General features: G+C 57.9%; 1 protein-coding gene across 1 annotated transcript; it reads left to right on the forward strand.

Annotated features, from left to right (window-relative positions):
* The first annotated feature begins 5,822 nt into the window (after positions 1-5,822).
* On the forward strand, positions 5,823-8,289 carry EGR4 (early growth response 4). The gene is made up of 2 exons (XM_062619982.1): positions 5,823-6,479; positions 6,796-8,289. Exons 1-2 carry the CDS (start codon positions 6,341-6,343, stop codon positions 8,106-8,108), a joined length of 1,452 nt encoding a protein of 483 aa, XP_062475966.1. The 5' UTR covers positions 5,823-6,340; the 3' UTR covers positions 8,109-8,289.
* Positions 8,290-10,948: the final 2,659 nt, after the last annotated feature.

Consider the following 10,948-nt stretch of genomic DNA (forward strand, 5'->3'; position numbering starts at 1 on the left):
CCTCTTTTGGCAGGAATTTCATAGAGCCTCAGGTCAGGACATGCCTGAGGAAAGATGCTCTTTGGTGAGGATGCTCAGAGCATCCCTTCGCTGCCGCACTGTGGCTGGTGACTTGGCCAGGAGGCGATGGTGCTCTCCTTCTCCACCTCTGTGTGTTGTCTCCTCTGTCACACGAGCATCCTCTCTACAGTGCCAGGAATAGGGATGCAGCAGAGACGGCACCGCTGGTCGCGTGCCAGTTGCCATGGAAATGCAGAGCGATGTCTTCTAGAAGTTTTCCTGGAAGGGGAGATGGTTGGAGCAAACAGGGGGGAGATGGAGGGCAAAGAGATGAGGTCCACCTCCAGAGAGATGGGCTGTGACCCTTCAACACGCTATCTATCACTGGTGGCCATCCCAGGAGGATGGCTTTATATCTAACCTATCTTCCTATCTAACCTGTCTTCATTGTATGTAACCTAAATCGCCCAAGGGAGGTTTAGGTTGGATGTAAGCCAGAAGCTGTTGCCTGTGAGGGTGCTGAGGCGCTGGCACAGGGTGCCCAGAGGAGCTGTGGCTGCCCCATCCCTGGCAGTGTTCAAGGCCAGGTTGGACAGGGCTTGGAGCAAGCTGCTCCAGTGGAAGGGGTCCCTGCCCGTGGCAGGGGTTGGAGCTGAATGAGCTTTAAGGTCCCTTCCAACCCAAACCAGGCTGGGATTCTAGGAATGAGTGCTGAGTTGCATTGCGCCACCCATCACCCCATGAAGTCCATGGCCAGCTTCAGGTGTTTGTGATGCTGCTCCCTTCTCCATCCCAGATGCCTGGCAGAAGGGAAATTGGCATGGTTTGTAAGGAATGTGGGGATTGTGGTTGGCTTTTGGTGTGGTTTTGGTGGGGGTGGTTTAAAGGAGATGCTGTGCATCCAGAGGATAGGAGTCATGAAAGGGAATTCAGAGCGCTTTGTGGAGCACAGGATGGGACCGGCAGCTCCTGCACAGCCAAACAGCAGTGTGTGAGCTGTGGGTGCCCACCTAATGCCACAGGGAGAAGCAGCAGCACTTCCCAAGGGCTTTCTTTAAAATGCCCGAGTCCATCCCATCTGCAGAACAAACCTGAGCACCAAGCAGATAACCCAATGGATCCTGTGGGCCGTAAGAGACGGAGATGCTGGGGAGCAAGGGGAGGCGGGCAGTGCTGCAGGGCTCGATATATCCTATGAATGGATAGAATATTGAGGCCCAGAGTCAACAGAGCCACTCTGCATCCATGAGAGAAGCCTTTGAAAGAGGTTAGTGTTGCCAGCAGGGATTTTCCCAGCTGTACCCATCACCATAGGGAGGTTTTCATCACCAGGAGGAGGGAATTCATCGCCCTGTGTGAGCACCTGTCAGATTTATCACACACACACACACACACATTTGCTTGGAGGCTTTTCTGGAGCTGGAAGCGTGGGGATGGTGGGAATGCTCCAAAACCCCAGGCACAGATACTCCTTCACCTAAAGCCTGCATCATCTCACAGCACAGGAGATGGTAAAGGTTCATTAAGGGATCAGGCAGTGAAAAAATCCACTGAGGACTATTAAATACAGGGCACCAGGTTGAATGCAGAAGGTGCCTGAGCCTGAATACTTGGAGCTAGGAGAAGACACGTGGAAATGACACTTTTCCTTGTGCATCTGTAGGCTTTGGGCACGCAGATGCAAGTTTGGCTGCTAAAGAAGTATTGCTGTGAACCAATACTCGGCCCATCCCTTTGGAAATATGAATTCCAGCCTCCCATCAGTGCTGCGCATCTCTGCCCTTCCCAGCAGCTCCAGGGCTGCTCATCTTGCCCAACCTGTGTGCTGCAGTGGGAAAAGGGCTTCCCAAACCTTCCCCCAGCTCCTGGCTGGCTCATGGCAAGGCAGGAGGAAGAGGATGGTGCTGGGCTGCATCCCCGGAGCATGAGCAGCAGGTGGAGGGACAAGGGGGAATGGCTTTAACCTGCCAGAGGGGAGACTGAGTTGGAACTGGGTGAGCTTTAAGGTCCCTTCCAACCCAAAGCAGGCTGGGATTCTAGGATTTGCCTCCTTTCTGCAGCTGCTTCCCTCTTAAACAGGGCTGGGAGCGTCCAACCCTCTGCCAAAATCCCCCCAGACTACAGGGAAGATCCCAAATGAAGCTTCCAAAATGGGGAGAAATGGGTGGGAAAAAGCCATGAATTAAGGCTTCATTTCCATGCCACAACCCCAAGGAGAGCATCGACTTAGAAGCTGGACAGGAAGGGATGCTAACACGCCATCGCAATGGATTGCCCGCTGAACAGTGGGGTGGTCAGGACAAAGGTGACCCCCGGGATGAAGCTGGCTGGGAAACATGAGGGTGGATCAGCAGGAGCCAGTGAGGAGCTCGCCAAGGAATGCTGGTGATGGTGGCTGCTGCCAGGCTGCTCCATATGGCTGGTGACTGGGGGAGACCCGGGCTGGAGCCTGCGCTGCGTCACACTCGGAGCAGTCCTGGATGGGTTTGGGGGTGAGCTTGGTGCTGAGCTGGAAAGCCCCGAGGTGCTTTTAGTGCTCTCAGCATCACTGGAGCAAACGCGCTCCTTCCTTTGGGGTTCTCATTCACCGCCCTGAGGATGCTCCCATCGCACGGAGGAGCACGGAGCTTTTCTGCTTGGCTGCGAGATGCCCCATGGACACACACAGAGCTGCCATAATGGCTTTCCAAACCTCTTCATCTCTTCCCACAGCACCTCGGGGACCGGGCAAAGAGGGAGAAGACCCAAAACCCGGAGCAGGGATTGAGCTTTGGGGTGCCCATGTGCTGGGGGGGGGGGGGGACCTGAAGCTGCAGGGATTTCCTCCCTGCATGTGTATGCTGACATCTTGCACCCCAGGAAGACTATCCCTCCTCCTCAGCAGCCAAGTGCTCCTTCTGGGAAGGGGAACGGTGTGCCAGCTCCCGGGCCTGGAGCTTGGCTCGAGGGATGGTCACGTTTTCCCATTACCTCATGCGTGGTGTCACCTCCACGCTCCTCCCATGGGGATGCCATCCAAGAGGGTCACTTCACACTGGGTTTTAGGATGAGGCGTATATAAACCACACGGTAATGGCTTGTTTTCTTGTCTTGAAATGGCTCCAGTGTTTTAGGATCGTCTTTAAGGATGAGCAGAGGTTCGTCAGAGCTGCCTCTGCCCTGCTGCGGTAGCAGGGACCTCCCCATGGTGTGTTAAGCTGGGGGGGTACACAAGGTGGGACAGCGTTTTCCATCTCCAGGAGAAAAGAAGAGCTGCTTGTCCTGGTAGGGATGTGGGTCTGGTTCTCAGCTCAGAGGCTGGAGATCCTACACACCCCAAAGGCTGACGTCCCAGTTAAAGTGCAGCACAGGGAGGTAAAAGAAGAGCGACCAAGGCCTGGTAGGTCCTTATAACACAGCCTAGGAGGGGTAAAGAAGAAAGCATGGAGCCCAGTGTCCACCCCTCGGTTGTGTTCCACCAGCAGATGCCCTAAGCTGCAGGCTGGGGTTGTGTTTCACAGCCACAGATCCTGACTCTGTTCATCAATCACCTGGTCCCCATGATGTCCTGAAGCTCCGAGTTCCAGTTCCAGCAAGCGCTGCAGGGCTCAGATTGCCTTTGCCTTGCCTGAAACCCACTTTCTGTCCATTGTACTGGATATCCCCCATGTCCTATGGGATGAGAAACTGTATACCTGGATCCCACTCACCATTCCCACACTCTGATAATTTCCTGGATCTCTCTCCATCCCCTCTTTTGATTTCCAACCTGAACCTGAGCTGTAGCTCATTCCCTGACATTCCCTGAATCACCAGGCAGGGCTCAAGGCTTCTTTGCACCTCTTTTGCAGAGGCAAGGCTGAGCAGCCTGCCCCCAACGTGGGGAAGCACTGCTAGACACATTTCAGAGTGATTTGCCCAAGGTAACGCAGTGAGTCATTCCTGGAGCCAGGAATAGCTCCGGAGCAGGGCCCCGCTTCAGCTGCTGCACCCCGGCTCGAGCATCGCTTGGCCTCGTGGCTATGGATGCAGGCGCTGCTGCACATCCCAAAGGATCTGGCCTCCAAGCAAGGGCTGGAAGCACATGAAGGCAGGGAAAACCTGTCTGGATGTGCAGCAGTCCAGAGGAGGCCATGGAGATGCTGCGAGGGCTGGAGCAGCTCTGCTCTGGAGCCAGGCTGAGAGAGCTGGGCTGGGGCAGCCTGGACAAGAGAAGGCTCCTGAAGGGGAGACCTGAGAGCAGCTCCAGTGCCTGAAGGGGCTGCAGGAAAGCTGGAGAGGGGCTAGGGACAAGGGCCTGGAGGGCCAGGCCAAGGGGAATGGCTTGAACCTGCCCGAGGGGAGACTGAGATGAGCTCTTAGGCAGAAGCTCTTCCCTGGGAGGGTGCTGAGGCGCTGGCACAGGGTGCCCAGAGAAGCTGTGGCTGCCCCATCCCTGGCAGTGTTCAAGGCCAGGTTGGACCCAGGGGCTTGGAGCAAGCTGCTCTAGTGGAAGGGGTCCCTGCCCGTGGCATTGGTTGGAGCTGGAGGAGCTTTAAGGTCCCTCCCAACACAAACCAGGCTGGGATTCATTCTATCCTATGAAAACGCACAGGTAGGGGTGCTGGGGAGAGGTCCCCTCCTTCTTTCTGGCTCCTTTGCACCCCTCAGCTTTCTCCTGCAGACCCCATCTTGGAGCTGACCTTCCCCTGGGCCACCTTGCACTGGGAAGCAGTGGGTTTGTACCTCTCAATGCTGCTATAGACGTGGTTTCCAGTGCTCTGAACCCAACAACCAGAATGCCCAGAGAAAGCCCTCCCCTCCCCATCCAAACTGCCTTGTGCTGGTTGTGATCTGCCCCCCCCAGAACATCACCACTCATCCAGGATCAGCTCTAAATCGATGCTGGCCATTTAGACATCCCCAAACAATCAAGCAGGAAAAGCAGCAGCCTCCAGCCTTGCTTCAGTGGAGGCTTCACCCCAATGCAGTGACTGGGGGGGGGTCGGGAGGATGCTCAGGATGGAATCACTGCCGGGATCCTTCCGAATCACTGCTTGCTCTGAGTCCGGCGATAGAACATCCCCTTTCGATGATCCTCTGGGGTTTACAGGATGGATCTTCCTTCTCCCAGCTCAGATCCATGCCTGTTACATGCCAGCCTGGGCGGAAGCCATGAACTCGGATGACTGAACGGAGCTGGCCGCGGCTTTGCCGTCTCTTTTTGGCTCCTCGCTCCATCGCAGGAGGAGCCGGCATCCACTTCACGGCTCCAAATCCAAGCAAAGCCCAGCTGCCAGCAGAAAGCGTTGCAAAACCAGGCATGGAACGGAGGGGAGGGAGAGGAGGAAGGGGGGGGAACAGCAAACCCAGCACCTTTCACGCTTCTAGAAGGAGCAAGAGCAACAAAAGGCATTGAGAGAGGGGGGAGAAAATAGCGTGAGGAGAATAAAAGCCTGAGGAGAGTTAAATCTGGAATGAATCTGGAAGGAAAAGCAGCCTGCAATGGAGGGGGAATGAGCCCCGGGTCCTTGCTAGGGATGCAGAGGGATGCCCAGCATCCCTTAGTGCATCTCCAGCCCTGGCTGCTGCAGATGCTTGTGCTTGCACACGCGTGCCTGTGCACATGGGGGGTGTGGATGCGATGGGGAGATGCGGGCAGGGTGCTGGAGGGGGGGGGGGGGTGATGCTGCGCACACCCAGAGCAGAGATTTGATAAAAATATCGCGATTTTCGGTTAAAAAGAGCTGGAAAAGGGGGAAAAAAAAACCACGGAGGGAGAGAAAAGGGGGAGGGGAAGGGAGGGGGCACCGCGTCACGGGAGAGATTTCCTTATTGGGACTCCCTAGCCTACATCCTGAGTCCATATATGGGCATTTACGTCACGGCAGCCTCACTGGGGACTCCAGAAATGGCTGCGGCGGAAGGTCGGAGCAGCCCCGCTGCAGCTATAAAGGGAGCGCAGGGGAGGCAGAGCCGGGCGTCCGCTCGGGCTGCCGCTGCTGCCTGCCCCTGCCTGCCCCTGCCCGGCCCCCGGGACCTGATACCGCCCCCCCCATCCATCACCCGGGGGTGCAGCATCGCTGCCCGCACCCGGCCCCGGCATCCCCCCCATTGCCACAAGCATCCCGGAGCATCCCTGCCATCTACGCCGAGCACCCCCCCCCCCGCCCCGGCTCGGTCCGGGTACCCCAAGCACCCCCCTGCTCGCCCTGAGCATCCCTCTCCTTCCCTTGAGCATCCCTTTATTCCCCCCGAGCATCCCCCTATTCCCCCTTAGCATCCTCCTTCTCCCTTGAGCATCCTCCTGCTCCCTCCGAGCTCGATCCAGCCCGGCACCCCCCCCCCCCTCCTCCCCGCTCCGGCCGTGCTTCCAAAGGAGATGCTCAACGTTATGGATTTTTCCTGCTCGGATCCTCTTTACTCCAAATACGAGGAAAGCTGCGAGCTGAAACCCGGCGACCTGCAAGGCTTGGGGCAGGCTGAGCAGCAACTCCTGGCAGAAGGCGATTTCCTCGGAGGTAAGGACCGGAGGAGGCCGGGCAGGGATGAGGGATCCAGCTGGGAGTGGGAGCTGTAGCCAGGAACCGGGAATCTTTCCCCTCTCTATCCCCCTAGTCCTTGGATAGGGGTTCAACAGCCCCCCACTATCCATGGGGGGCTCCTGCTGGGGAAGGGGGGGTGAAGCCCAGGTCTCTCCATGCATCCCTGGGGACCCGTCTAGGATGGGGACCTCGCAGTGACGCAACATCAGCATCCCGCTGTTCCCCTGTATCCCGCCCCCCCCCAGCCCTGCATCCCCGCATCCCTGTAACCATGGTCCCTCTGTGTCCTCAGGTGAGGTGCTGGGCACCCCGATGAGTGGTGGGGCTGTGGATTACTCCCTGCTGGGCAGCCAGCCCTCCCCTTCGCTCAGCTACACCGGCAGCTTCTTCATCAAAGCGGTACCGGAGCATCCCCAGGACCAGGAATCCCTCTTCAACCTGATGTCAGGTATCCTGGGCATCTCCCCCTTCGCCTCCTCCGAGGGCCACCAAAGGCATCTGGATGCTCTTTATCCATGTCCCGATGTGGCTCAGAGCCAGCTGGACCTTTATCCTAACTGCCAGCCGGAAATGAACGGATCCACCCAAACCCCATTCCCGGAGCAGGGCTACGGCAGCTTCCCCACTCCGGATGCTGCTCAACCCCTGCAGGCACAGCCCACCTTGGCAAACACCTCCCAGTGCTTCTTCCAACCCAAGCTCCTGGACAGCAAGCAGGACATCAAGCTGCCCTCTGGCTCCCCACCCCTGGACAAGTTTAAAGCCTCCTGCACCCAATGGGAGCCCATCACCCAGCATCAGGCCTACTTGCCCTCTGGTTACCCATCTCCCGAAGCGTTCCCAGCTGGAGAAAGCAGCCAGGGGCTATTCCATCCACTGGGCTCCAAGATGGAGAGCGTCTTGTCCGTGAGCTGCCAGTCAGAGCTCGGCAGCCTGGCAGAGGATGCTCCCTGCTTCGGGACCCATCTGGGCTTCGGCTGCGAGCCAGAGAACTTCCCGGCCGACACCAAGATCCACAACCTCCCTCCTCCCTTGATGCCCGAATTCGACGCTTCCTTAACCCAGCCCGAAGTCCTGCCGGCGCTGATGAGCTCCGCCGAGCTCCTCCATCCTCATCCCTCTCCCTCTGTCCCCAGCACGGACTTTTTGGGCCACGCCACCTCTTCCTCCATCCCTTCCCTGCTTCCCCCCACTCCTCCCGCCTTGGCCGAGCCCAAGAAGAAGACTCGCCGGACCAAGTGCTCTTCCAAATGCTTCTGCCCCAAGCCCCACGAGAAAGCGTTCGCCTGCCCCGTGGAGAACTGCATCCGGAGCTTCGCCCGCTCGGATGAGCTCAACCGGCACCTCCGCATCCACACGGGCCACAAACCCTTCCAGTGCCGCATCTGCCTGCGGAACTTCAGCCGCAGCGACCACCTCACCACCCACATCCGCACCCACACGGGCGAGAAGCCCTTCTCCTGCGACACCTGCGGGCGCCGCTTCGCCCGGAGCGACGAGAAGAAGCGCCACAGCAAGGTGCACCTCAAGCAGAAAGCCCGCACCGAGGAGAAGCTCAAGGGCTTGGGGTTCTTCTCGGTGGGGCTCTCCTTCGGGACGCTCTGAGAGCCCGGCGCTGGGACGCGGCGCTTCCCGACGTTCCCCCGAGCCTCTCGTGGGAGAGCCGGGGTGGGACCATCCCGCTCCTGGAGAAGAGGATGGCGAAGGAGCGGGCCCGTGGTGGGATGCAGAGGGGCGCGCGGGAGGTGGATGTGGTGCCACGGCGCTGGACCGAGGTGGGGATGCGGCAGCTTCGATGCCATCTCCAAACTGCAGGGACTGAGTGGTTTTTATTGCTCCTGTTCCAAGGGCAGGGGGAGGAAATGAAAACCCATGGACAGAAAGAAATGGGTTTTATACCCCCGGACCCATGGACGATGTGTGTTTGGAGCGACCTGACTGGGGTTCCCCCCTGCCAGCACTTTCCAGGATGCTCCTGATGGGTTATTTACCACCCAGCACAGCTGGGGGCTGCGGCAGCACCGACCCTTTCTCCCAAAGGAGGGAGATGCCAGCAGGCTCCAGCAGCCGGTGCCTGATGGTCCCTTTGGAAAGGTGATGTCATTATCATGATTATTATTGCTGTTATTATGATCCTGTTTGTAAATGGGAAAAAGCCTCTATCGGGATGAGAAAATCCTGTCTATTTTTCTAATTAAAGATTTGAGCTGATCCAAGACCTCTCTGCCTTGTTCCTGCCTTTGTGTCCCGTTTAGCAGCCGATGCCGGTGGGATTTCCATTGCTTTGGACCTCTCCTATGGGGAGAAAGGTGCTTAAATAGTTGGCAGAGAGAGGAAAATCAATCAGAGCAGTGTGGGGGGGTGGGTTGTGGCCCTCATCCCGAGCATCCCAAATCCCCTCGGTGGATGGCTTATCCCAGGAGAAGGGTCTTGTCCCGGCACAGAGCGGGGAAGGGATCCCCGCTCCCGGCTCATGAGTCCCTTACAGAAAACAGGGCCGTGGCTCTGGGTTTATTCCAATAGGAACAAACCCTGGAGGGATCTGCCCTACTTGGATCCAGAGCCATGGGGTTCACTGGGGGGACCCCAAATCCCAGCCCGGAGCCTCCATTCTGGTCCCTCCATGTGTCCTTAGCAGGCTTCTCCCGCAGGAAACGGGGGGGGGGGATACAGCCCCTGCTCCCCATCTTCAACCTGGCACATCCCCAGGGCTGGAGGGGATCCAGGCACCATCAGGCTGGACATTTGCTCCCTCCCTTTTGGCAGGTTCAAGAGCCAAGAGACGCCTGTTCCCTTCCCCTGGGAACATCCAGTGGCACGGGAGATGTCGCAGCTCATGAGATGCAGGGAATAGAGGCAGGGAAACTGAGGCAGGGAAGGGGCATGGCTGGAAACCTGCTCTCTCCAACAGGTTTTGTCCCTTGGAGAGGGGGGATCTGTCCCCAGCCATGTTACAGAGGAGAGGGGGGTTCTCCTTGCCTTGTCCCCCGGTGTCCCCCAGCCCTTTGCCAACACATGGACTGGAGCATCCCAGGGTTAAATCCCATTTATACCGTTATCCCAGCAGAATCCAATGCCCTGAACAGGGCTTGATGTGGGCTGGGAGGACCCCATGGAGCTGGGGTGGGAAGCTGGGCAGGGGATGTGAGGCCCCCAAGGGACAGGATGGGATGCGATGGGATGGGGAAAGGATTCAGCAGGAGACCTGGATGAGGGGTAAATCCTGACTGTCCTTACAAGAGCTCACACCTCTGATGGCACCCAAGGGTGCTGGTGCCCCACCAGCCCCATGCATTGCCGGCCCCAGCAGCTGAACCACCCCATGTGTGTGGTAGATGATCCCGAGCAAGGACCACTCCATGGGATGCAGATGAGCCCAGGCACCAGAAAAGAGCCTTTTCCTGGGACACACACCCACACACACACACATACTCCAGACATCGTTCCCAGGGACTCAGCACCCAGGTTTGCTTTGGGGAGAGGACGGATTCTGGGCACCTTTCCATGGGACATCAGCTCGTGTCAGCAGCAGACAGCCCTGCTTCCCCTCGCCGCTCGCCATGCATCATGCATGAGGCCTTTATTAATACCCCTCTGGAAGTGCATCTATTATTGATGCTGAGCCTGAGAGCTCTGAGAGGCTCCAGCCCTCGCCCTCTGCTCCCATCACAGCAGTGGTTCCTGGGGTGGGATGGGGCTGAGGGGAGGATCAGGGGTACCCTGAACCCCAGGGATGGGGATGAACCACTTGAGCCCAGGCCAGCAGCATCCTGGCCCCAAACATCTTCCCTCATGTCTACATCAGAGACAAGAACACATCAGTGCTGGGCTGCCTTTGGCACTGGGGACCAAGCTGAGGTGCTCAGGGACCAAGCCAAGGATTAAACCAGGGACCAAGGTGCTTGAGGACTCAACCAGGACCAGGACAGGGATTAAACCAGGTTGCTTAGGGACTGGATCAGGACCAAGCCAGGGTGCTCAGAAACTGGATTAGGATGAAGCCTGGATGCTCAAGGGACTGGATCAAGACCAAGCCAGGTTTCTTGGGGACCAGCTGGGGACCAAGCCAGGGATGAAGCCAAGGTACGTGGAGATTCAGTCAGGATCAAGGCAGGGATTAAGACAGGGATTAGATCAGAACTCAGCCAGGGACCAAGTCTGGATGCTCAGGGATTGGATCAGGACCAAGCCAGGGACCAACCCAGGGTGCTTGGGGACTGGATCAGGATGAAGCCAGGATGCTCAAGCACCAGAACAGGATCGAGGAAGGGATTAAACGAGGGTGATCAGGGATCAGATCAGGACCAAGGCAGGGACCAAGCCATGGTGGTCAGGGGCTGGATCAGGATGAAGCCAGGGGCCAAACTGTGGTGCTTGTTGACTGGATTGGAATGATGCTGCATTCTTGGGGACTGGATCAGGACCAAGCCAGGGTGCTTGGGGAC

Source organism: Pezoporus occidentalis, unplaced genomic scaffold, assembly GCF_034315485.1.
Source record: "Pezoporus occidentalis ecotype Australia unplaced genomic scaffold, CSIRO_AGI_Poc_V1 ctg217, whole genome shotgun sequence".
In the NCBI taxonomy this organism is placed as follows: Eukaryota; Metazoa; Chordata; class Aves; order Psittaciformes; family Psittacidae; genus Pezoporus; species Pezoporus occidentalis.

Coding starts and splice junctions, on each gene's coding strand:
- EGR4 (XM_062619982.1), top strand. CDS start 6,341: ATGCTCAACGTTATGGATTTTTCCTGCTCGGATCCTCTTTACTCCAAA. Junction 6,480..6,795: donor AGAAGGCGATTTCCTCGGAG/GTAAGGACCGGA, acceptor CTGTGTCCTCAG/GTGAGGTGCTGGGCACCCCG.